Source organism: Alternaria rosae (assembly GCF_020736505.1).
Source record: "Alternaria rosae strain MPI-PUGE-AT-0040 chromosome Unknown BKA58scaffold_2, whole genome shotgun sequence".
In the NCBI taxonomy this organism is placed as follows: domain Eukaryota; kingdom Fungi; phylum Ascomycota; class Dothideomycetes; order Pleosporales; family Pleosporaceae; genus Alternaria; species Alternaria rosae.
In genome coordinates, this window is record NW_025763571.1 from 2341143 (window position 1) to 2365959 (window position 24817).

Sequence of the window (24817 nt, forward strand, 5' to 3'; positions counted from 1 at the left end):
CGAGTCACGACGACTATTCTTCCCTATTAGACTACCCAGGTCACCGCAGGGTCTGTAATCCATAATGGCTCCCACCACCAACCGCCCCGAACACCACATCAACCTCAACTACATCCCCCAGCTGCCCCAGCCGCCGCACTCGGGCTCCTCGACAGGCAACACCTCGCCCGTCGAGCCTCCCAACAGCGGCTCTCTACGCTTCGCTGGCAATGCCTCGAACCCACTCGGCACCGCTGCGGCGGGCGCGAGGCTCGGGAACGGGTCCCCGTCGCACGAGTATGGCGGCCGATTATTTTCCAAACGGCATGTCGCACCCTGAAACAAGTTCCGACTCGTGCTAACACCCTGACAGTGCACGCGAGATTCAGGCACAGGAGGGCTTAACTCCGCAAATGTGGGGACCTCCTACCAGTGGGAATTCCACGCCGCTGCGCGAGACTATCCCCGAGTCCCCCAACAGCGAGAACCTGAGCTTCCCCGACTTCAACAACGCCGTGCCAGACGCCATGTCAGCTGCACCCGCTCCTAACCGCCGCGCCCGCGCTGGCACCCTGCCCTCCCGCTTCTCCCCCTCGGCTGCCCCTCCCGGCCTCATGTCCGGCACCTCGCTGCTCCCCAAGAGCTCCCGACCAACGCCCTCGACAAGCCCCTTCAAGCCTGGCCCTGGCACACCGACCGACAACTCAAGCTTCAACGCGCTCGGGTCTACAAATGCTGCGGCCAAGTCTGCGCTGCTTTCCCGTCTGCGTGCTGGCTCAATGCCTCAGCGACCGGGTGGCTACCTCCCTCCTTCCACCTCACCGTTCGGCAACTCCATCTTCTCGGGCGGCTGGTCAAACCAGCGTGACCGTAGCAGCACACTCCAGAGCATTGCCTCGGTGCCGTCAAACGGACAAGGTTCGCCGAGGTCTTCCTTCTCCCGCGATTCGCTCGCCGACACCGATGTCAAGACCCTTGACTACCTTGGTCTAGTTGACACCCCCCAGCCTGCACGAGCTACCCTGGCTCCGTCCGACATCGAGCTCCTCCTCGAGAGCCAGAGGAACGCCAACAACCAGAACTCCGGTGGTGCAAACCGCTTCCGTTCCTACTCTGTCAATGCTAAGGAGAAGTACGCTGAAGAGGAGGAGGATCAATACGGCGCATACAGCGGCACCATCACTCCTGCCGAAGCCAACGCCCTTCTCATCCACGAAGCGGTTCGTCAACACAATCTCGAAGTCCAAGCTTTTGCGAACCTCGCTTCCAACGCGCGCCCACGAGCTCGCACTGCCGGCGTGCTAGATGCTCCTTCGCGGGGCATGATGCGACCCTACTTGCCCGCCATGGGCCGGTTTGACAACGGCATGGGAACTGGTGACTTGACTGAGGATGCAGAATACAACCTTACTGAGGCTGTCAAGAAGCTCCACTTGCCTGGTTCCAACCTCGGCGACGATGGAACTCTAGAGGGACCCACTCGATCTTTGTGGCTCGGCAACATCCCATCTTCGACAACTGTTTCCTCGCTCCAAGTCATCTTCGCCCAGTATGGTGGCATTGAGTCTACCCGCGTCCTCACACACAAAAACTGCGGTTTCGTCAACTACGAGAACCTAGAGAGTGCAGTTCAGGCAAAGTCAACTCTGAACGGAAAGGAGATCTTCCCAGGTGCTGGCCCCGTCCGCATTGGTTACGCTAAGATTCCAAGTGCAGCAGCTACGCCTGGCCACAATGGTCTGTTCCCTTCGCCAAGTCCTGATCCATTGTCAAAGGCTCAGGCTGAGGGCACAGCTGGCTCTGCTGCCGCTACCAAGGTGGCCAACATCCCCGCAAATGTACCTTTGACCACGCCTGAGCTCAGCGACATCCGCAGCGACATTATCCAGATTGTGAAGGAGCTGGGCGCCACGGACGACGAGCAGTCAAGGATCACTACCAAGGTTGAGAAGGCTGTCCAGTTCAACAACTATGTCGACGAGATCCCATCTGTTGAAGAGCCGAGCCACACTCGCATTCACGACGCTCCTAGACTGCGAGAAATCCGAAAGCGCATCGACAACGGATCCTGCTCCAAGGAAGACATTGAGAACATCGCCATGGCCATGCTCCCAGAAATCGCTGAGCTCTCCTCTGACTACCTTGGAAACACGGTCGTGCAGAAGCTGTTTGAGTTCTGCGAGGAGCCTACCAAGGAAGCCATGCTTCGCGAGATTGCCCCTCATCTGGCTAAGATTGGTGTGCACAAGAACGGAACATGGGCTGCCCAGAAGATCATCGATGTGTCCAAGTCAGAGACTATGCAGAAGATGATCGTCGATGCTGTTCAACCTTACGCTATGGCTCTCTTCCTCGATCAATTCGGTAACTACGTTATGCAAGGCTGCCTCAAGTACCAGAAGTTCAACGACTTTATCTTTGAGGTCATGCTGGGCAGACTCTGGGATCTCGCCCAAGGCCGATTCGGTGCCCGTGCCATGCGAGCTTGCCTGGAGAGCCACTATGCTACCAAGGACCAACAGCGCATGGTAGCTGCTGCAATTGCTCTTCACAGCGTTCAGCTGGCGACCAATGCCAACGGTGCCCTGCTCTTGACCTGGTTCCTCGATACCTGCACCTTCCCAAGGAGACGTACGGTTCTGGCTCCCCGCCTAGTCCCACACATTGTCCACCTCTGCACGCACAAGGTTGCATACCTCACCGTGCTAAAGATCATCAACCAGCGCAACGAGCCAGAGGCTCGTGACACCATCCTACAGGCACTGTTCTTCTCTCCCAACGATCAGGTGTTGGAAAGCATCTTGGCCGACCAGAACTGCGGTGCCACCTTGATCTTCAAGGTACTCACCACTCCATTCTTTGATGAGCAGATCCGCGCCGATGTAGTAACCAACGTTCGCAACGTTCTATTGCGCATCAAGGCACAGCCTCAACAAGGCTACAAGCGACTCATGGATGAGGTCGGTCTTTCCACCCGTGGCGGACCTGGTCACCGTGAACACTCCGCAACCCGGCCAGCGTCGAAGGACAGCATCGCATCTGGACCGCCAAACCCTGGGCAGTTTTACCAAGGAGCGGCACCTGGCTTCGACCCTGTCGCACTCCAGCGCACAGCAAGCATGGACTCCAATGGTTTCGAGCAATACCCAATGGGCGGTGGACCCATGTACATGCCAAACATGCAGGCCATGAACAACCAGCAGCAGATGCAATACCAGCAGCTCCTGGCCCGACAGGGTCAGTTCTACCCTCAGATGAACGGTTTCCAAGGCCCCGTTCCGGGCATGGATGCTTACCGCAACGCGTCGCCTGTTGCAGGCCCTGGCAGCTTCAACGGATCACCAATGATGCAGCCCGCCAACCTCGCCGGTCAGGGCATGCCCGGCATGTACCCTCCCTATGGCATGTACATGCCACCCCAGCACCAGCAGGCGGCTGGAGGTAACCAGCGACGTGGCAGAGTAAGCAGAAATGCGTCCCCTGCTAACAGCGTTCGCCGTTAACATCTCTTCAGAGATAAAAATCGCCTCGCCTGAGGGTTTAGATTCTCATCTCCTCTTAGAATTTACTGTGTTGCCAGGAAAAGCAGCACTATCTTCCTGTATATGATTCGGATCTTCACACCTACACGCATCTGCTAGCGAGCATTCTTTGCAAAGCGGCATACTACCATACTTGCCATGTTTCCCCTTGCTCTGTCTTCGGACCCTTTACGATTTTCATATCCTTTCTTCTCAATCAATCGGCACATCGGCTATCTGTCGGTCGACGGTCGTCTTGTCTCGTCACTCGCTTAGCCACCTTGCTTGGTGTTTCGGGGCGTACTTTGAGCAATGTTCTTCAATGTAGTCGCGAGTCGAGGGCTTAGCTTACCTTGGCTCCGTCGATCGGATCGGATGATCGCTGTATCGATATGAAATGCGCATATGAGAGTTTGGCTGGAATGATATATGCGATCTGGTGACACGCAAAAGTACCGTTACAATGGCATGATATAGGATCTTGGGATCTTGGACGTTTGTTTTTCTTCCCTGCGCTGCGAGGGAGAATGGGGGGTCGAGCTCGAGCTTGCGAGCTAGATAGAATCGAGATTCTTGCCACTTTGTAATGCTCTTTACGGTCTGCGTGTTCTTGTCGTTTGAGATGTTGTGGTGTTGAAGCTTTGTCCGCTATAAGACTCATAGGAGTAGTCTGAGCGCGGATAACGCAGTCATACTGCCTTTCCCAAAACCCATGGCACACCTAGACCTTGGCTCTACAAACTCTTCACAATTCGCTTCCCTGACATTATCAACCAAGCCCAGAATCACACGAGCAAGGCACCATATAATGAATCGGGCTAGAGCCTGCGAACGAGAAAGACTGGAGCTCTTTTTACTTTACAGTCTTACAATTGTATTGATGATTTAACAGTTAAGCAAAAACGACAACGAAATGGACAGCAACGATGAAGAATTCCACGATCACAACGAACCGGAGGATGAATTTGGGGACGAACCTATAGTATGGACAACGAAAGGCCGTAAGTCACCTCTGCGGTACCTGAATCGCTCATAACGCTAACGGGCACCACAGTATATAATGCTTGAATGCTCAGCTGGAGGAGAGCCCACAATCTCTACATGCTTGAATATCCCGAATTATAAGAGCGATAAGATCAGGACCTCTAAAAAGCTTAAGAGCTACACACGTAGCTTGTGGTGTTGCGCGACGGTACGGCATGGCGAGAATTGTATCGGACGAAGGAGGGTTCTTAATACTACCTAGTCCCTGAATGACTATGCCGGTTACTCATTCATCTTCACAATCAGACAGACACGAGATTGAGTCTGCATGTGACCGTGTATCTTGACTCTCCATGAAGTCATAGCCCCATGACTTCGAATGAAGGATACTAACGTGGGTGAGAATCGCGGTCTGCGTTGGACTGGAGCCAGCGATCGATAAAAGACCAATTAAAGAATGCAGAAATAAGACAGTGTATTTGGGGCAGAGCTGCTATAGTTCTAGTGGCTAGATACAGTTTCGTAGGGTGTGGTTGTGAAACAAAAGGTTTGTGGTGGTGAAAATGTCATTCACCAACATCGTCAACACCAAAAGAAGAGCTGCAGCGACCAGATGAGCCGGAACAAAAAAGCTAGAACGTACAAGCCCGACGTGGGGGTCGAACCCACAACCTTGAGATGTACTGAGTAATCGTGTCTGTTAGACCGTGAAAGACTAAGAGTCTCACGCTCTACCGATTGAGCTAGCCGGGCTAGTGATGTTGTTCGATGGGAAGCAAAGTTGAAAGAATCAACATAATGTAAAGTAGATTTCTTCCAGCTCCATGGGATGCATGTACAACTTTTCAAGATGAAGTTTGCCATGACTGTAAGTGTGGTGAGCGGGGCCGGGAGGATGCCCGCGGGACGCTTGGAAAATTTCATTAGTGGAACACGAACCATGTGCATGCTCGGTGAAGCACCACCGCAACCTACCGATTATTGGCTATAGACTTATTGAGCATATCACCATAAAGATAAACGCTAGATAGGCCACTTTTCGGTTTTGCGGTTCGTTGCGACAGTGAGATAACTCGACGAATACCACTTGCTATTCGGTGTTTGAACTGCGATCACTACACGAGAGTATAAGGCTTGATACGTTACACTGCTCTTTGACGGTCATGCAGTGATTTGCAGGCCACGAATGCATGGTGCTATTTTGGGCGCGTCGGCTGCGCCCTGAGTGCAAGTTTACGAGCCACAGCCTCACTCTATCAACAGTCCGAATAGATAGTTTCAACCGTCGGAAGAAGCACAATAATGCACCCGCAAGTTGTACGCTCTCAACGTCATAGGAGATGCACAGTTTGATGAGCTCGGCACTTTGACATATGAGCAAAATTCTAGATGCGTTCTGTCGGTTAGATCTGATCTTCTTCGATGAATTCATCATGCCGCAGCACGAACCGGGCTGAGAGAAATTGTAGTGTGCCCGCCTTACAAGCCGTATCGGACTTGGCGCGGGTCGGCCAAAGAGGACAGGGATTTTAGATTCAGCAGGAGATCAATAGTGTTGCGCATCGTATGGTAGACATGTTGGTGGATGGACTTGTATATTCTAGATCCAGGCCTTGGGAAAAAGAATAAAGAGCGTTCTTGAGAGTATCGGCATGCAGACTTGGCGCAACGTCAGGGTCTCCACCGAATCTCTCCCCACAACGTGGCGCCGCGTAATGTCGCTGCAAGTAGGGTAGTTTGCAGCTTTCGCGCGTGCGTGCAGCGTGGTGCAATTTGAGACATACGGCCAAGGGAAATCGACATTATTCGCCGATATATCGAGACCCCAGGGGCGCGGTTGCAGCAGGTTGTCCAGGATTGGGGTAGGCACTGCCTCAGCACATAGGTCCGTGCCTCCATCTTTCGACGACAGGCAAGCAGCGAAACCTTGCAAACAAATCCGCGAGCATTGCCAGCGCCGGTGAAAGGTTGACGTTCGCTTTTCCACGATATACACGCGATCACGACACATTGCGCGCAACCCGTACAAACCCAACTCCGAAACGCCGGCCAAGCTGTGTGACCTACTATTACCAGGGCGGCTTACGAGGAAGCTCCGCAAGACCTCCGTACTCCGTATACCTCCGCGACGCGCCCACACATTGCAGCGCAGACAACACACTGGCGACCCGTACATGAAGTGGTAGAGAACCCGCGCTCTTCGGAGACAGACGCCCATCACAACATTCGGCCGCTATGGCCAGCCGGCCGCCGGGTGGACCGTCTCACAGCGAGAACCTGATCGACTTTGACGACCACCAACCCACATACTCCTCGGGCGCACCACCACCCGCAAACGACAATGACCTCCTCCACCGGTACGATATAGACAGCTCCGACGCGGCGCCCCAGGGCCGGCCCTCTGTATCGTACGATGACTTTGTTGGGGGTGGGAGGGCGACGGCAGGCCTGCCGGGCGGGCCTGGCGCACCAACTGGTACCTCGCCCTATCTGGGTGGAGCAAACAATAACAGAGCCTATTCGCAAACGTCGGACCTGAACAACTACCAACGGTACTCGGACGCAGATATACCACATGACGACGACGCTTCCACGCAGGGCTACTATGCTGCAGGAGGGGCGTATGACCAGGCTTCACCAGGTATACAGCGCGGGGCATCCAAGAAGGCGCACAACAGGAATAGTATCCTGAGTCTCGGAGGTGGTCTGACGGGGAGAGTCAAGAACATGTTCGGACAGGGGAACGAGTACTCTGAGATGGACCTTCCATTGACTGAGAACGCAGCACACCAACGGCAGCCCAGCGCGACCGCGAGCGCACGCGACGATGGCCAATCGTCAAAAACAAAGAAGGGTCTGGGGACATTCAAATTCGGCTTCGGCAGGGGTGCGCCAGACCCTTCAACACTGGGGCCCCGAATCATCCACCTGAACAACCCGCCTGCGAACGCCGCGAACAAATACGTCGACAACCACATCTCCACCTCCAAATACAACGTCGTCACCTTCCTCCCGAAATTCCTCTACGAGCAGTTCTCCAAATACGCCAACCTCTTCTTCTTGTTCACTGCCATCCTACAACAGATTCCCGGCATTTCACCCACTTCGCGATTCACTACAATTGTCCCGCTCGGCATAGTTCTGTTAGTGTCGGCTGTCAAGGAGTACATTGAAGACTACCGGCGAAAACAGTCCGATTCCGACCTCAACAACTCGAAGGCGCAAGTTCTCAGAGGCTCTTCATTCGAGGATACAAAATGGGTCAACGTGGCAGTAGGCGACATTGTACGCGTCGAATCTGAGTCACCTTTCCCAACTGACCTGGTCCTACTCGCTTCTTCCGAACCAGAGGGTCTGTGCTACATTGAAACGGCCAACTTGGACGGAGAGACGAATCTCAAGATCAAGCAAGCTATTCCCGAGACGGCTGATTATGTTAGTCCTGCTGAGCTAGCGCGACTGGGAGGCCGTATTCGATCAGAACAGCCCAACAGTAGTCTATACACGTATGAAGCAACCTTGACCATCGCAGCAGGTGGCGGGGAGAAGGAACTACCACTTCAACCCGATCAGCTGTTATTACGTGGAGCTACATTGCGAAACACCCCCTGGATACACGGCGTTGTTGTCTTCACCGGACACGAAACCAAGCTGATGAGGAATGCCACTGCTACACCTATCAAAACTACTGCAGTGGAGAGGATGGTCAACAAGCAGATTCTCATGCTCGTGGTCATCCTCATAATTCTTAGTATCATCAGCTCCATAGGCGATGTCATCATCCAATCCACGCAAAGAGACAGCCTCGAGTATCTCAGGCTTGAGACTTTCAACGGCGCCAAACAGTTCTTCCGCGACCTCCTGACATATTGGGTGTTGTACTCCAACCTGGTACCCATCTCACTTTTCGTAACGATCGAGATCGTCAAGTACTATACTGGCAGTCTGATCGATTCTGACTTGGACATTTACTACGAACCAACGGATACACCTGCGAAATGCCGGACTTCGTCTTTGGTCGAAGAACTGGGTCAGATTGAATACATCTTTTCAGATAAGACGGGTACTCTGACCTGCAATGTGATGGAATTCAAACAGTCCACCATTGCTGGTATCCAGTATGCCGATGAGATCCCAGAGGATAGACGTGCTACGATTGAGGACGGCGTTGAGGTTGGTATTCACGACTTCAAGCAGCTCGAGCAAAATCGCAGGACGCACCACAACAAGTACATCATTGACCAATTCCTCACCTTACTTGCAACATGCCACACAGTCATTCCTGAGCGAAAGGGTGAGAAGGCCGCTATCAAATACCAAGCAGCGTCGCCTGATGAGGGTGCTTTGGTTGAAGGTGCGGTGACTCTTGGCTACAAGTTCATTGCACGAAAGCCGCGCGCCGTCATTATCGAAGTCGATGGTCGCGAGTTGGAATACGAACTCTTGGCCGTTTGCGAATTCAACTCCACCAGGAAGAGGATGTCGACAATCTTCCGCACTCCCGAAGGCAAGATCGTCTGTTATACCAAGGGTGCCGACACCGTCATTTTGGAGAGACTTGGCAAGGACAACCCCCATGTGGAAACGACGTTAACGCATCTTGAAGAATACGCTTCCGAGGGATTGCGCACATTATGTCTTGCTATGCGAGAAATTCCGGAAAACGAGTTCCAGGAATGGTGGACCATTTTCAACACTGCACAAACCACAGTCAGCGGAAACCGTGCCGAAGAGCTAGACAAGGCCGCTGAGCTTATTGAGCGTGATATGACTCTACTGGGCGCGACTGCTATCGAAGACAAGCTGCAGGAGGGCGTGCCCGACACTATCGCTACTCTGCAATCAGCCGGTATCAAGGTCTGGGTTCTCACTGGAGATCGCCAAGAAACCGCTATCAACATTGGCATGAGCTGCAAGCTGATTAGTGAAGACATGAGTCTGCTCATCATCAACGAGGAGAATAAGGAAGACACACGGGACAACATTCGCAAAAAGTATCAAGCAATCACCAGTCAGAGCCAAGGCGGCGCAGAGATGGACGTCCTCGCTCTAGTCATTGACGGCAAGTCACTTACCTACGCTCTTGAACGCGACCTTGAGAAGGAGTTCTTGGATCTCGCTGTCAGGTGCAAGGCTGTCATATGTTGCCGTGTCTCCCCTCTTCAGAAGGCCCTTGTTGTCAAGCTTGTCAAACGCCATCTCAAGTCTATCCTCTTAGCCATCGGCGACGGTGCGAACGACGTCTCCATGATCCAAGCTGCTCACGTTGGTGTTGGCATCAGCGGTATGGAGGGACTACAGGCAGCCCGCAGCGCAGATATCGCGATTGGCCAATTCCGTTACCTGCGTAAGCTTCTCCTCGTTCATGGTGCATGGAGCTACCAGCGTGTGAGCAAGGTCATCTTGTATTCCTTCTACAAGAACATTGCCATGTTCATGACGCAATTTTGGTATTCTTTCCAAAACGGTTTCTCCGGCCAGATCATCTACGAATCGTGGACACTGACGTTCTACAACGTGTTCTTCACAGCTGCGCCGCCTTTCGTCCTGGGTATTTTCGATCAGTTCGTAAGCGCAAGGCTCTTGGACAGATATCCGCAACTCTACCGACTCAGTCAATCTGGCGTGTTCTTTAGGATGCACTCTTTCTGGTCCTGGGTCGGAAACGGTTTCTACCACTCGCTAATCCTCTACTTCGGCGCTCAAGCATTCATCCTTTGGGATTGGCCGCAATGGGATGGACGAAATGCAGGTCATTGGGTCTGGGGAACTGCCTCCTACACAGCCAATCTTGCGACCGTCCTTCTCAAAGCCTCTCTCATTACCAACATCTGGACGAAGTACACTGTAATCGCCATCCCAGGCTCCATGCTGCTTTGGTTCATCCTGATGCCCATCTACGCCGTTGTAGCACCCAAGGTCAACATCTCTAACGAGTACGTTGGTGTCATCGAGCGCTTGTTCCCCGACCCGCGGTTCTGGGCAATGGTCTTGGTGTTGCCGCCACTCTGTCTTATCCGAGACTTTGCATGGAAGTACGCCAAGAGGATGTACTTTCCGCAGAGTTACCATCACGTCCAGGAGATTCAGAAATACAATATCCAAGATTATCGGCCACGGTATGTTTACTCAATCTTTACGCTTGCTAGCAACAGCTGACTGACTCTTCAATAGCATGGAGCAATTCCAAAAAGCGATTCGAAAAGTTCGACAAGTGCAACGTATGCGCAAACAGCGTGGTTATGCCTTCTCTCAAACAGACGAATCACAAGCTAGGGTGTTGCAGGCCTATGACACCACACAGCAAAGAGGACGGTTCGGAGAGATGGCGAGTTCGCGGAAGTAAGCCGGAATCTGGGGATGATTGCGGGAATGAACTTCACTCATCATTGTTTGCTTGGCGCATGGGAATTGGGCGGTATGATATTCGTGTACGACTGCGCTCCCAGTGGGCATGATGTGTTTGATATGGGTGCTGCATAGTGTTATTGATGTTATAGCGTCAATCAACGAAGCTTTTGCTCGTAGTCTCTGATGACTTATTCTCTATTCAACTTTTGTTTTGTCGTTGATGTGCTGTAATGCCGTTTCACTCCCGGCTATGCAACAATCTCAGCGTCATGTCGCATGTCCGAAGAGCCTCAAACGTTCCATCGCCCCACCACGGCATGCGAACAGCACAAAAAGAAATCCCACGCCGGCTCATCGCTTATCCAATGCCATGGACGAACGGTAAATCACGACCATGGCGCGTACTAATTATCCGGTGCCTCGAGCTGTCGAGACTAGCAGTTACTTTACCCGTCGACCGCGTGGTGGCAGGCCAAATTGTGGGTAGGGAGGGGCACATGGTACCCCACTATCGTCACTGTGGTGATCGTGATTGCAGCTGCGCTCTTTTGCCAGCATGACGGCGCTCGCATGCAGTTTCAGGACGCAGAAGTTTCTGATTGAGCATTGTTGAGACGAGCCGCTATTTACCCATGTATTGAGAATTGCCGGGCAGGAGGAAGAAGGAAGTGTGCGGTGCTGTAGCATTTTGCAGGCGACGCCAAACACCAAGGCCGACCAACTCGCTCAGCATCCTCCGCCACAAGTATGCGGCGCAACAAGGATAAAAAGGCAGGCGGAACCATAACCCATCAGGGTAAAGGCGCGGACATGGCCATGGCAGCCCAGTCGTCCGGTTGAAGACGCAGGGTCATATGGTGATGCTAGCCTCTGACACGGCGTATATAGACGGCAGGCTGTTGTACCTGGCGCCAAATTCTGTTATTCCGTCTGCAAAATACACGTATATACTACCCAGGGACATGATTGCTGGGCGCTTCAATTGCCGTGCTAGCAGTATTAATACGCTGCGTGCCGCCTGTTCTTCTGCTGTTGCTACTACTTCCAGACCTCTTGCTTCCTCTTTTATCGGTTCGACAAGACCTTGCTTTCAACGTTCACCTCCTACTACGTTACTACACAGAAATAGCTTTGCGCATCGCAACTTCTTCGCTACCATGGCTGTCAACACTCCCTACGTTACGCTCAACGATGGCAACAAGATGCCCCAGGTTGGCTTTGGACTGTGGAAGGTCGACAATGCTACCTGCGCCGACACTGTTTACAACGCCATCAAGGCTGGATACAGGTTGTTCGACGGTGCCTGCGGTACGTGCATTCCATCTCCCCATCCCCAGAGCCGCTGCTGGCGACGGTCTGGGGAAGCGGTCTCAATTACTACGAAACGCTCCATCGGGCCGTAGACCGTAAAGAGCAGAGATCTATCGGCAATCGCAGACGGGGTTTTCCCTCCGATTTACCGGTGGCTTCTGCATCCTCCGCAAGGTTACATTGCGTCGGAATGCTAGCGCCCTCTCTCGGAACGGCGCCGCGCATGATCACAGCTGACAATCCAATTCACAGACTACGGCAACGAAGTCGAGTGCGGCCAGGGTGTAGCCCGTGCCATCAAGGACGGCCTCGTAAAGCGCGAAGACCTCTTCATCGTCAGCAAGCTGTGGCAAACGTTCCATGAGCGCGAGCAAGTCGAGCCCATCTGCCGCAAGCAGCTGGCCGACTGGGGCGTCGACTACTTCGACCTGTACATCATCCACTTCCCCGTCGCCCTCAAGTACGTCGACCCCAAGGTGCGCTACCCACCGGGCTGGTTTGTCGACGGCGAGAGCAAGATCGAGCACAGCAATGCCAGCCTACAAAGCACATGGGAAGCCTTCGAGGAGCTCAAGTCAAAGGGCCTGGCCAAGAGCATCGGTGTGAGCAACTACTCGGGCGCCCTCCTCCTCGATATGTTCACCTACGCCAAGACCAAGCCCGCGACTCTCCAGATCGAGCACCACCCCTACTACGTTCAGCCCTACCTCATCGAGCTGGCCAAGCAGCACGACATCAAGGTCACCGCATACTCTTCCTTCGGCCCCCAGAGCTTCATCGAGTGCGACATGAAGATTGCGGCTGACACACCCCTCCTCTTCGACCACCCCGTCATCAAGAAGATTGCAGATGCACACGGCAAGACACCCGCTCAGGTTCTCCTCCGCTGGTCGACACAACGCGGTCTCAGCGTTATCCCCAAGTCCAACTCGGCGAACCGTCTGCAGCAGAACTTGGATGTTACCAGCTTTGATCTCAAGGACAACGAGATTGCGGAGATTTCGGGTCTAGACAAGAACTTGAAGTTCAACGCTCCTACCAACGTAAGTTTTGATGAGTCTGTCTGTGGTATAGGATGAGTGCTAATGATGGGTTGCAGTACGGTATCCCTTGCTACGTCTTCGCATAGATGGACGGTGCTTGGAGAGAGTGGCGGACGATTGAGGATAACGATATGAATGAAAAGATAAACGGCAAGGCGTATTGCACTGCGCTGATAGTCAGATAGCAACGCCGAATGGTAAAAATGAATATATACTGTCAAAACACTCGTCCACAGTCCAAGTCATGCGCTTGACCAACGTGATGATGAACGAAAACTGAGTCGCGACCCTTGACCAATGCTCCGAACGAGTGGTCTCCACTCAACAAACCATCCACATCTGTCCTGTGCAGTCCCTTCCAACACCACGTCAATGCACCGTCACACGCTCTACTCATCGGCACTCGAACCAAATCTCAATGCGCACCTAGTCACACCCGGACAACCCGATAGCGCACCGCACGCCAGTTTGTTGTCATAGCTGTCACCTAACCTCTAGCCCCTACTGCATCATCACGCCAAGCACACATGCACCTAACGCGTCCGCTCCACGGTACAAGCCACGTCTAGAACTTCTTCTGTGTACCAGCCCTGCGCTTGAAATCGCGATGGGTTTGATGTGCTGGTTGTGCATGGAACAAGGTATTGTTGACTTTCGCCGTCTTCTGTCTGAGCGACCAGGGTGGTTGCGTTGTAACGTTGGTGATTCGTCACGGAATAAGGAAGCGCGTGCATCCGAGTATTCCACTGTCCAGACTCGGGAGATATGTGATGGGTATGCGAGAATGCGCATCCAACAATGCCATCCCATGCCCTGAAAACCCATCTACCAAATGCATTACCACTCACCCAACTGTGGGTCGTCTCACACCTAGGCAAAGAAGACTGCCGACAGCCGTACAAGCGCGGCATATCCAAGAAAGACATAGATAACGTTTGGACATCGAGGGCACGGAATGACGCGCTTGTGATTCTAGGTCTTCGAGGTTCTTGTTTCCGCTAAGCTCCGGAAGGTGCTCCACTGGAACAGCCGCTTGCCGCATGATCCGCATTGGCATTGGTGCACATTGGCTTGACCTGTTTGTGTGCGGGTTGATGATGGCGCATTTGGACTTTAGAGGTGCTTTGTTGTTTGTAGGTGTGAAACGGGGAGCTGTGCCTCTTGCTGTTCAGCTTGCGCATCGGTTTCACAGAGTAATGAAAATGCGCGTGCGCATTATTGCGACCCAAAAAGATGCTCAACCGTGACATCACCAGCCCACCGCGTTGTCCGAATCGTCCGCCCATCGCAGGCACCTCATAGTGCATCTAGCATCCGCGGATCCCGGAGCTAGCCTCAAAAAAGCCCATGCACATGGTGTACTAGGAACAGCAAAGTTAAAATCTTCACATCAAACCCAAGCCAGGACGCGATTAACAATCCAAAGTGTGCTCTTTCGGCGAGTTTAGGCATACTGACCTCACGCTCGTCGTCTATTTACTACTTGACTACTGCACGCGACACCACGTTTTCTTGACTTGACTCCGGCAACCGGCTTGTCTCTACTCGCGATTACGATCATACTACAGCGCGCTACGGGCTAGTTAATTGCACTTATCGTGGACTACGATATACATACAAGAAAGCTGTGCCGGATCTCTTGCTTTTCTTCTGCCTTCCTGATCCTGAATCCGACGCGCCGGTACTGATCTGCTGTTTGATACCCACCCCCGGAGTCCATCTGACGTATTTGACTTGAATCTGCTTTTTATACGGAGGGTTTACGCGCATCACATCGGAACGAAACGCAACGAAGCGCAACGCAGCGCATTGTTACTTGGAGTCTTGAGCAAAGCGCATTCGCATCCACATCCACATCCGCCTTCGCATATTGAATCCCATCCTCATCCCTCTGGCCTGGACCGAACCGGAAACATGGCGCTATCATCCGAGCAAAAGCAGATGAGGTATGTTCGCGAACGCGTGAAGCTTGCGCCATGCAGTGGATACTGACCTTGCTCCCACAGATTCCTAGCCGTTGTGCTCCCCTCCCTCACACTGTGCACACACACGCTCCTCGCCCTCTCCTTCCTCCTCCCCGGCTCAGATCCCAATCGCGCCGTTTTCTCCATCACATACAATGCCATCGCCGGCAGCGCAAGCATGTTAGGCCTGGTGGGCGCTATACGGGTAAGCAAGCAAGCCACTTTCTTTGTCCCCACAATTCGTGCAACTGCGAGCTTGGATGGGTCCGGGTCGCGCGGAGGAAGCCACACCCAAGACATATCCAAGACAATTAATAAGACAAGGCGAAAACATGCTAACGCCCCGTTTCTTAGTTACTACCACGCCTAGTGTCAGCTTACACCATCGTCCACGCCATCACGCTATCCTTCGTTACCATCGCGCTCGTAAACCTGATTCTGCCCTTCGATTTCCGGTTGCTGAATCCGGTTATTCCGAGCTATGCCGTTGATGGGCCGTTGTTGTGCCGCGATATTGATGCTGGGTTCGGGTGGGATGACGAATGGTTGGAGAAGTGCTCGATGACTTTCATTGTCGTCAAGTTTGCAATTGCGGGACTGGGGTTGAGCTTGATGGGTGCGCAGTGGTGGGCGCTGTGTAGTGTGAGAGCGTGGGGTCAGGAGCTGGGAGGTCCGGACAGGAATGGGGAGGGGGATGTGGAAAAGGCTGGCCTTGAACAGAGGGATGGTATGAGATATGATGAAAAGACGGGGTTGTAAATGACTTATGAATTAAAGAGTATGAACAACATCGGCCCGAACATCGAGACCTGCCCGTCCATGGAGTATAGCTTTCAAGAATGCTGAGAATGCGGTTGAAGCTCAACGCCGAACATGCTCATCTGTCTGGGACTGACTTGTCTAGAACGGGCATATTGATGAAGGACGTATTGCCGGTCGCATCCCGGTGAGTCTCCCGAACCCAAAGTCGACCGACTCCCTCCTCCCCTGGTCTGGGAGTTTCCCTCCAGAAGACAAATGTTGGAGGCTTCTTCCCACGGTTTGAGATGTATCGAGTGTACGTCGTTACTTCGCCAACCAGACAAGTTTGGCATTCGCAATTGCACTCATGCTCCCAACCAGTCCGCCCACAGTGCAGACATATCTTGACCGTATGACTGACCCATTCATTTCTGCCCGGACGCCCGGTTGTAGGCCCGCTCATAGGCGCGGTCTCGATATGCCTTGTGAACCTTGCGACATGGCAGAAGCAGACGTTCGGCGGTAATGCGATAACGTTGTGCGGAACGTTGACTCTCGCCATGGGCAGACAGGCTGGACTGAGCGATGATTTGAAACTACCAATCGGGCATGTGACCCTGCACAGGATACAGTATCGATGGGTGGGTTTCGAGGATGGTGGAGCTAGATGACGTTGAATGGCGCGCTGCACACAACGTGGAGGTGGAGTTTGCCATCGTCGCTGATTAAGCCGTGATATGCTGTTGAGTCGTCCATGTGTGAGTTGAAGGGCGACTATCGCATCAGGCGGAAGATGGTCTGCGATGTCGAGGATAAGCTCAGTTGGAAGGCTGATGAGCTGTGCTGTAGCCGCGGCCATGGTATCCTGTATGTTTCGCAGTGGTGGCTGTTGATACTTTGTAGATCTTCGTAATCTTATGATTGGAAACAGTCGTAGGAGGAGGTTGATGCAGCACGCTCGCCCACATGGCGAGGCCCATCTGCGAAACCATAGCAGTGTCATTCACACTGTGCAGTCACCGTTGTGACATTCAAGTCCGATTGTAAAGGCGAACAGCGCCCGTCCGTCGAGAGGGTGAACGCAGTGCTAATAAGGGATCCATGGTTTCGCCTCCTTTCCAAGGGCCGTGTCTCATATTCATGCGTGAGATGGACGTCGCGCCTCATCATGTGTGACGGGCTTACCGGGCGTATATGTTGGAAGGAGGAACGAGTGGTCATGTCGAAGTTGTGGCTGATGGCTTAAGTGATACCCAAGCTCATGATCGGTGGCAGGCGCGTGATGTCAAGAAACGAAAAGGGCAAGAGCGTTGGATATTGATGACTCGAAAAGTGATGACGATGACGACGACGGTGGAAACGAAATGTCGAGGATGACTGCGCGGATACGCGAGAGGAGAATACATTCCTTAGGATAACATGTGCCAGGCTTACTTTTGGAGGCTATGGCGCAACGGCGGGATGTAGGCCAAGTTGGCGAACTACAAAAACTGGGGTATGCGGGAGCGCAGGTCTAGCCGAATGGGTCGTGCCCTTGTCTGTGTTGGTCTGCTCACGCACGTGCCATAGTAATATTGCGCATACAGTGAGGTGTTTTCGAGCATCGTCCGGCTTTGTATAAAGACTTGTGTATCTGGAGACTCGGCAGCGCATTCCGACCCCCCACATCGTGGATGGACACTGACGTCGCATATCAGCATGCGAAGCTCGGCGTGCATGGCGTTGCTATCTTAACTCTTAAACCTCATCTGGAAACAAGGCCGGCACCGAAGCTGGCCATCTTGGTCTTCTCTGAGCCAAATGGACGCAGGCGACAACCACACCGATGGTAGGTGTATCATCTCTCTGGTGGATGTGCATGTGCTATGATGGAGAAGTAAGCCACAAGTCGATATTTTCACGAATGTCTGTCTTTGGTGGGTGCTTATTGGAGGCAGCCCACATTGCTCGTCCGATTGCCCCGCATCACAGCCCAAGCGCTTCCACATGGTGCGTGATGGTGGAGGGTAGTGATCATGCTGGCAGTCCGGCGTGGCATGCGTCGGTCTGGCATCCATGGATTGCTGCACTCGCGGGCGCACTGGCGGGGCACTGCGAACTCGAGGTTCGCAGATGATGGCCACCACGCAGCTGTAGATGTCTATGGGAGAACGCAGACCCTGAGTCGGTGTATGTCAGGGCCGTGACAAAGCCAGACAGGAAGGGTCCACGTGTAAAGGAGACGCGCGGGGCTTTCTTGCGAATAGCCGACGACAGATAGGGTGGTGAGAGCCCGAACGACGGTTGCAGGTTCGCTAAACGCGCCCGCTGCTCGCACTGCATATCCCGCAGTCGTCGACATCGACATGCAGCTGCCCCTCTTGGACGTCATCCGCCTGCTCTTCCACTTCGCCGACTGCTGAAGAGCCGTAGAGTTGGGCTTCCAGGACAATGACAGCCACCAACGCGAGGCTGCGGCGTCCGTCATACGAAGTACGCGGCTGGCCCAGGGCGGGATGGAATGGCCTGTCGAACTAATTGCATGCAGCTGGTGAGGCCCGTGTCGTCGAAGCGGAGATGAATTAAGTGGATAGGTCGTTGCTCGGCCTGCTTAGCGCGAGGAATCCAGCATCCCCTTTCGCCATATCCTCACATTCCCGCGATATCTCCCGAAGACCCTCCCTGACCCCTACCCGCTCTCAGTTGTGCTTTTCCTGGTGCCTCAAATTGCTGCCTGCCCGGTGAACAGCTGTCGCTCCTTTTTCGCGGTGAAGGTGAGTTCACGGTTCACGTTCTTTGGTACGCGGCACGACCCCGTCGTCCAAAACATCTCCGCTCTCCACCAAAATTTTCCGCTGCCCGCCTCGACCTCATTTCCCGCCCCCATATCGCCAACACTGGCTGCCGTCCGTTGCCGAACCTCTTGTCGCCGAACCTCTGATGCCAATTGCTGCGTGTCGTTGCTGAACAGGAGCAGCCGTACTGACCAGTGTTCTCAGAATATCTAGTCTAGTCCCGCCCACGAGCCCATTGGCGTTGCGCAACTACCCCGACTCCCACGAAACCACTGGACTACCTCTTGCCCACCATGTCCTACTACAACGACGCGTCGTGGAACACACCAGCTCCCGGCCGCCAGCAGTCATGGGAGCAGCCCCAACCGCCCTCGCGCTCAGGTACCGGCCACATGGGTTTCAACGGCGCAGGTGCAGCGATTCACATGGATGTAGGCACAAGCTCCACGGTCAACAGCGAGGTCGCCAATGCCTTCGCTTCGCAGTTTGAGGGTACGTAGTTCCGGCGGTGGGGTCTGTCGGAGCCAATGCGACCCGACATGGCAGTGACAGGCCCCATCGCAACCATAGGCGAGGCAGTGCTAACCCGACACCACAGAGGTTGACCGCGCCATTGAGAACCTCAGCAAGAGCGGCAAGCCCCTCGGCCCCGGCTTTCCCCCTACTCCCATGGGCGCCAACCGCCGCGAGTCGATGCCCATGATGGGAGGCGCGCCCCGCCCATACCCCGACTTCGGTACACACTCCTGCCCACGCAAGCCCCTCCACACCACTGACATGTGACGCAGAGCAGCAGCGCATGGGCGGCCCCCAGCGACACCACTCGGTCAGCGAGTACGACGGCTCCCGCTCTCACTCGGCGACCAACGTCCAGGGCTTCTACCAGAACCAGCGCGGCTATGCGCCCCGACCCAACGACGCAGACCAGATGGCACAGGCGAAGCGACGGATGGCGGCTCAGCGTGAGCGTGAGCTGCGCAACTATCATCAGGAGCAGCAATACCACAGAAGTAAGGACTCGGAATCTGGGCAACAATAGGCAGGACAGTTGGTTGACTAGGGTAATACAGACGTTTCAGGCTCAGGCTCCAAGTCGGACCGCTCCATGAGCCCCAATGCCATGAATGAAGATGAGCGCCGCGAACTCATCGCCCGCCAGCACCGTGCTTTGTATGGCGAGACCTCCACCCTGTACAACAGCAACCCCACCTCGAGCCAGGATGTGCGCGTTCAAACTTCTGCCGCAGGCCGTGGACCCTCTCCTCTCGCCTTTGACCCCTTCGGCATGCAGGCCCAGTCCGGCGAGGGTTCCGTCCAGATGCCTCCCCGCGACAAGGACGTTACTGGTAGTGCTCAGGATGCTCGTGCCAACAGCACTTCCTCGCCGTCCGGTACTCAGAACCCCGCGTTCAACCTATTCGATGCGCAGCAGGCGAACCGCACTTCCAACTCGTCGCCCGGAGGCTCTCCTCCCGTGCCCGGTCAGAAGGCCAACGGCTCTAATGTCGCCCCTATCGGCACTCGTCCCCAGAACCAGAACCTCCAGCAGCCAGGTGGTGCCGCCCTGGGCAAGCGCGCAAACTCACCGCTGCCGTCGCCTCTCGGCTACAACTCGTACAACGCGAGCGAGCAGAACAACATGACGACATCTGCTTCTATGAACCCTTCTTCTACTGTCACTGACAAGGGCGTTGGTATTTGGAACAACGGACCCTGGAGCAACACCCCCACTCAGGGAGTCCAGGCGTCGGTTTGGGGTTAGAAAACGGAGTTTTGATTAGGGAGATAGGATGCACCTCCGGAGTTACTGCATTTCAGGTGTCTCGGGCATACTGTGTCGGTCTTTCAGATACAACCATGGGTGGAGCCGGTCAATTGGTGGTCGGCGAATATTTCCTGTGGGTTTGACGGCGCTCTTGCAGCATGCTCGTCTACGTTCCACATCTCTGGGTCTGCTGAAGATAATATACCTCTCACGGGCGGTTACATGGGTGTTTGCTAGGCAAGGTTAAGGGTCGGCATCGGTTCACGGGGATTGCGGGAGTTTGCTTAAGGATGACTTGCTATTACCGGTTGCTAGCTTTCGGATCTGGTCGAGGGCATCTACATCACCGAAAGTGGGCTAGGTCCTACGCTGATGATGTTGGGACGCTATCTGGCCTGGTATATCAACGGTCTAATGGGAAAAGTGACTTGGGACGAACCATGCTTTTGGTGAAAATGCTTTCTGTAATGTCTGCAAGTGAATATCTTCATACCACTGCCATGTTTATGTACCTACCTGTTCGGGATAACCACTGCCGTGGTGAAGGAGCTAACACGTGACCCTTGCTAGCGGCATTGTAAGCGAAGCAATCGAGGTCAGGGTTAGCGCGGCGCGGCAACCCCAGCTCCAGAATCGTGGCCTTTGAGAGCCGCCGAGCGACTATCACCAGCTGCTTCCACGACATCTTCCATCACAACCACTCCGTCCATCTCGCCCCGGTCACCGTCAAAAACACACATCATGGTTAGTACCAACTCTCTCGATGCAAGAGAAGGCCATTGGACGCACAAAGACACCTGGCCAGCGTTCTGGAGCATGCGACAGGAGGGCAAGAGCATGAGGACATGCCAGAAAGACTATTGGACTGGTGTCGCGTGCTGTCACTTCTCGAGCTCTCTGCTATACGTTGATTCGTCATTGTTTCTCGATACATCCAAGAAGCTCCGCGGCAATACCTTCACGCACAAGCCGAATCTCAGAACACCAAGAACGTCGCTAACATGACCGATAGTCTGCTGCACGCGCTACCTCCCCGGCCACGGCCTCTTCAGGCTCAACAACCGCTCGCCCTGCGTCGCCAAAGCCCCCAGGTGGCCCTGCGACTGTCATGCGCAGGAAAGCTGCTGCTGACCGCGCCGAGAAGACCGCAAACCTGCGACCAAGCAGCACAAGGGCGGCTGGTGCTGGCGGCAGCTCGAGCACTATGCTGAGTAAGTGAATTCCGAGTCGGATAGAGAACGAGAAGAGGAGGTTGTGTCGTGGAATGAGCTGCTCAGGCACGATGGCAGCGGATCTGGCCAGCCGCGGTTGGCAGAGATGTGGTTGTGGGACTTTGGCTAACATTCATTTCCAGGGCTGTACACCGATGAGTCCCCCGGTCTGAAGGTCGACCCCGTCGTGGTTATGACCCTGTCCGTTGTCTTCATCTTCAGCGTTGTCGCTCTTCACGGTACGTACATCGGAACCTCCGAGTTCAGTATCAATCTAACACCCTCCAGTCATCGCCAAGGTCATGCGCCGATTTTCCGCATAAGCACATCTTCCCAGATGCACCCTTTACAACATTCGACCGATTCCCCCTACGTTGAGGTTGGCCCTCTTCTGCGGCGACCACAACATTTCTCACAACCTCTATTTGCGATTACCCATGTTCATTTCCTTATCATCTATTCCCGATCGTTGGGCACAAGCATAGAAAGCATGGGACGAACCGTAAAAGCATTGTATCAAGATATCATCTTGACCGTTGACTTGGCAGGACAATGGAAAGCTCGTTTGGCCAGGGACTGCTAGTTTTGCTTGCTGTATTATAGGTCCCCGTTGGAATCAGGAGTTTTGACAATGTGTTCTTATCGAAGTTTGTTGTATCAACTCACAGTGATGGAATCCACAACAGCTGAAGTTCTGGCATCTTATAGCAGGACCGTCGTTGCAGCCGAGATGCATGCTTTTGTCCTACCTTCTCGCCATCACAGCACACACTACGCAATCTTCAATATCTCATGAACTTCGCAAATATTGCTAATGAAGTCTTTTATCTATAGGCCTTTCTTTCGTCGTGATGTCGTTTCCATATACCTCTTCCTCCCTCTGACGAATTTTCCACCGAATCAACGCAAACTACAAAGGGGTATTCTAAACTCAGTTTAAAGCAAAACATCCGCCCAATTGATGTAACAGAAAGCCTATACAACACGGCTCGCCCGATCAACCTCGATCTTAAACTCCTTCTTTTTCCCAATCACCAACCTAGTCCCAGACTTGGAACCACCTCCGCCATCCGCAGCAGCCCTATCCATCTCCTCCCTCGTGATGCTCAAACTCCTCTCGCCCACCCAAACCTCCGCTTCATGCCCGCGATACATATGCGTAGGACGAAAATGCTCATCCGCCGTCATGAACCCATGAGTATGCCCCGGCGGCGACGCTCTTGTCGGAGTGCTAGATTGTATCAATTCGAGAGGATGGGAGCCATCATGGTCTCCTAAGGACTGCTTGCTCGCCCGTCGACTAGGCAACGTTTCCATGAGATAAGATTCCGAGATGTTATCCGCGGACCGCCTGTGATGGCCATGATGATGGTGGTGGTGACCCATCATCTGTCTCCTCGCGGGCGGCAACATCGCACTACTCGTCGTCGTCAACGCACTCTCCATCCTCGACCTCCCCCCACTCCCACTTCCACATCCACTGTTCCCCGCTCCATACTGCTTATACGTACTGCTCACATACTCCTTATCGAACGGCTTCAAAAACGGTCCCATGCCCGTTATCGTAGACGACATGATGGCATATCCCATCTGCCATTGCGTAGCGATTATGTAGTCGAAAGTGAAGTTTGAGCCGCGAAGTCGTAGGTCCAGGTAGTAGAGGCGGATGCCGGCGATTGCGATGACGGGGAGGCGGGCGGAAAAAGCGAGAATTACGAGGAGTTTGGCTAGAAGGCGCATTTGGAGAGAGTAGATTAGGTGGATTGCGGCGAGAAAGATGAGAAGTTCGGTTAGGATGTCGAAGGTGCCTATGCTGAGCCATTTTGGCCACTGCGGTGGTTTATTAGCATGTGGGTGTGGTCCAACGAAGAAGGGAATGCGCCTTTGACTTGGAGCAGGGCCTGGTCTTGATTCGAGCATTTGGATGTAGTCATCTAGGATCTAGTTGACTTACCCTATTTGTACAGTTATCGGCGTCTGTATATGTTTGCGCTGGGTTGCATGGTATGGCGATCAGGATGACGGATATCAGTGCCCAGAGACAGGACAATGCCACGAGTGACCATGATGCGATGCGATGAGATCCACCTGGTGATAGTCGTAGGTATAGAGAGAGCACCGACAGCTTCGAGGCGAGTATAACGAAGATATATATGATCTGCGACGCAAAACCTTCCTGCTGGTTGTTAGACACGGTTTCCCCAGATGTTCGGCCGTTCACTCGGTCGCGGCTGCCCTGCGCGAACGCCAGGAGGAAGCAAGGAGCCGACACCCACGCGCGGATCCAGACGGTCGCTGAATCGCCAAAACTCAAACACCACGTACATTTCCAAGTTGCTGAAGTTGCGACAATGGTACTCCGACTTGCGAGGCCCCCAGGCCTAGGTTGACGAGATGGAATATGATTCCTGATTGTACCGTGTCGAGCAAAGTCGCTATCGCGAGCCACCAATCTGCATACACAAGACATCAGCACAATGTCTCAACTCGGAGTACAGAGCAACTCTAGGCCACTTACCATCAGATCGCCATTCCCTGGATTGCAGGCGCAGCCATACCCGGATCAGAAAACAGGACCAGACAAAGGCCAAGACAGCTGCACCGGTCACGACGATGAGGCCGCGCTTGTCATCTGCAGATATAACATACGGCGGAGGGATTACCTCTCCCGCCATCGAGTGTCAAGGAAAAGAACGAAGAACTAAGGTACAACAGAAAGGCGGCCATAAGATGACAGGTAGCAGATTCCACGGCAGCTGTCGGAGGGCGATCCTTTGGGTTCTGTACAGGCGCACCCGCGTCTGACATGTACCTATCCCACCTGTGGTTTGCACACATGCCAGCCCAATGAGATGTCGCGCGGACGTTATACCGCCCATGTCCCTCCTTTGCATCGTGCTCCCTCACCCTCGTCGCTTACAGGTGCAGGACCGAATGCGACCCATGTACACGGGTTCACGAGAGATCTTGTTGAAAAAATGGCGTCTGATGCTAAGTGAGCCATGACCAAGTACTTCTAACGCATAGGGTCTCTTCGTCCCTTGTATGTGTTACGGTGGCTGACGCCAACAAGGCGCGGCGCTCGGCGGAATGTCAACCGCATGCTGCGATACGTCTGACATGACATTGAGGTAGCTAGTGTGAAGAAAGCGGTTTACTGCACGGTGGGACAA

General features: G+C 53.9%; 7 protein-coding genes and 1 non-coding gene across 8 annotated transcripts; 5 read left to right on the forward strand and 3 right to left on the reverse strand.

Annotated features, from left to right (window-relative positions):
* Positions 1-209: 209 nt before the first annotated feature.
* On the forward strand, positions 210-3664 carry BKA58DRAFT_452374 (armadillo-type protein; the record flags this gene model as incomplete). Its single annotated transcript, XM_046174419.1, has 2 exons — positions 210-307; positions 353-3664. The coding sequence occupies 2 exons, from the start codon at positions 210-212 to the stop codon at positions 3480-3482; spliced, it is 3228 nt and encodes a 1075-aa protein (XP_046029189.1). The 3' UTR covers positions 3483-3664.
* A 1464-nt stretch (positions 3665-5128) lies between these two features.
* BKA58DRAFT_t23 lies at positions 5129-5237 on the reverse strand. Its single transcript has one exon. It is a non-coding gene; the product is annotated as a tRNA-Lys (tRNA).
* A 1482-nt stretch (positions 5238-6719) lies between these two features.
* Positions 6720-10830, forward strand: BKA58DRAFT_408903 (uncharacterized protein; the record flags this gene model as incomplete). The annotated part of the gene is made up of 2 exons (XM_046172120.1): positions 6720-10603; positions 10659-10830. 2 exons carry the CDS (start codon positions 6720-6722, stop codon positions 10828-10830), a joined length of 4056 nt encoding a protein of 1351 aa, XP_046029190.1.
* Positions 10831-11992: 1162 nt separating this feature from the next.
* On the forward strand, positions 11993-13275 carry BKA58DRAFT_306856 (NADP-dependent oxidoreductase domain-containing protein; the record flags this gene model as incomplete). The annotated part of the gene is made up of 3 exons (XM_046167131.1): positions 11993-12143; positions 12399-13189; positions 13246-13275. The coding sequence occupies 3 exons, from the start codon at positions 11993-11995 to the stop codon at positions 13273-13275; spliced, it is 972 nt and encodes a 323-aa protein (XP_046029191.1).
* A 1629-nt stretch (positions 13276-14904) lies between these two features.
* Positions 14905-15971, forward strand: BKA58DRAFT_93927 (uncharacterized protein). Its single transcript, XM_046176244.1, has 3 exons — positions 14905-15135; positions 15196-15358; positions 15508-15971. Exons 1-3 carry the CDS (start codon positions 15104-15106, stop codon positions 15910-15912), a joined length of 600 nt encoding a protein of 199 aa, XP_046029192.1. The 5' UTR covers positions 14905-15103; the 3' UTR covers positions 15913-15971.
* Positions 15951-16993, reverse strand: BKA58DRAFT_94029 (uncharacterized protein). Its single transcript, XM_046176245.1, has one exon. The coding sequence runs from the start codon at positions 16895-16897 to the stop codon at positions 16031-16033; it is 867 nt and encodes a 288-aa protein (XP_046029193.1). The 5' UTR covers positions 16898-16993; the 3' UTR covers positions 15951-16030.
* Positions 16994-18961: 1968 nt separating this feature from the next.
* Positions 18962-21967, forward strand: BKA58DRAFT_307411 (uncharacterized protein; the record flags this gene model as incomplete). Its single annotated transcript, XM_046167154.1, has 7 exons — positions 18962-19160; positions 19267-19404; positions 19457-19678; positions 19739-20418; positions 21446-21644; positions 21788-21883; positions 21933-21967. The coding sequence occupies 7 exons, from the start codon at positions 18962-18964 to the stop codon at positions 21965-21967; spliced, it is 1569 nt and encodes a 522-aa protein (XP_046029194.1).
* Positions 21968-22450: 483 nt separating this feature from the next.
* On the reverse strand, positions 22451-24773 carry BKA58DRAFT_377089 (uncharacterized protein). The gene is made up of 4 exons (XM_046169583.1): positions 24163-24773; positions 23970-24097; positions 23599-23820; positions 22451-23474 (listed from the first exon to the last, which is right to left on the reverse strand). The coding sequence occupies exons 1-4, from the start codon at positions 24317-24319 to the stop codon at positions 22620-22622; spliced, it is 1362 nt and encodes a 453-aa protein (XP_046029195.1). The 5' UTR covers positions 24320-24773; the 3' UTR covers positions 22451-22619.
* Positions 24774-24817: the final 44 nt, after the last annotated feature.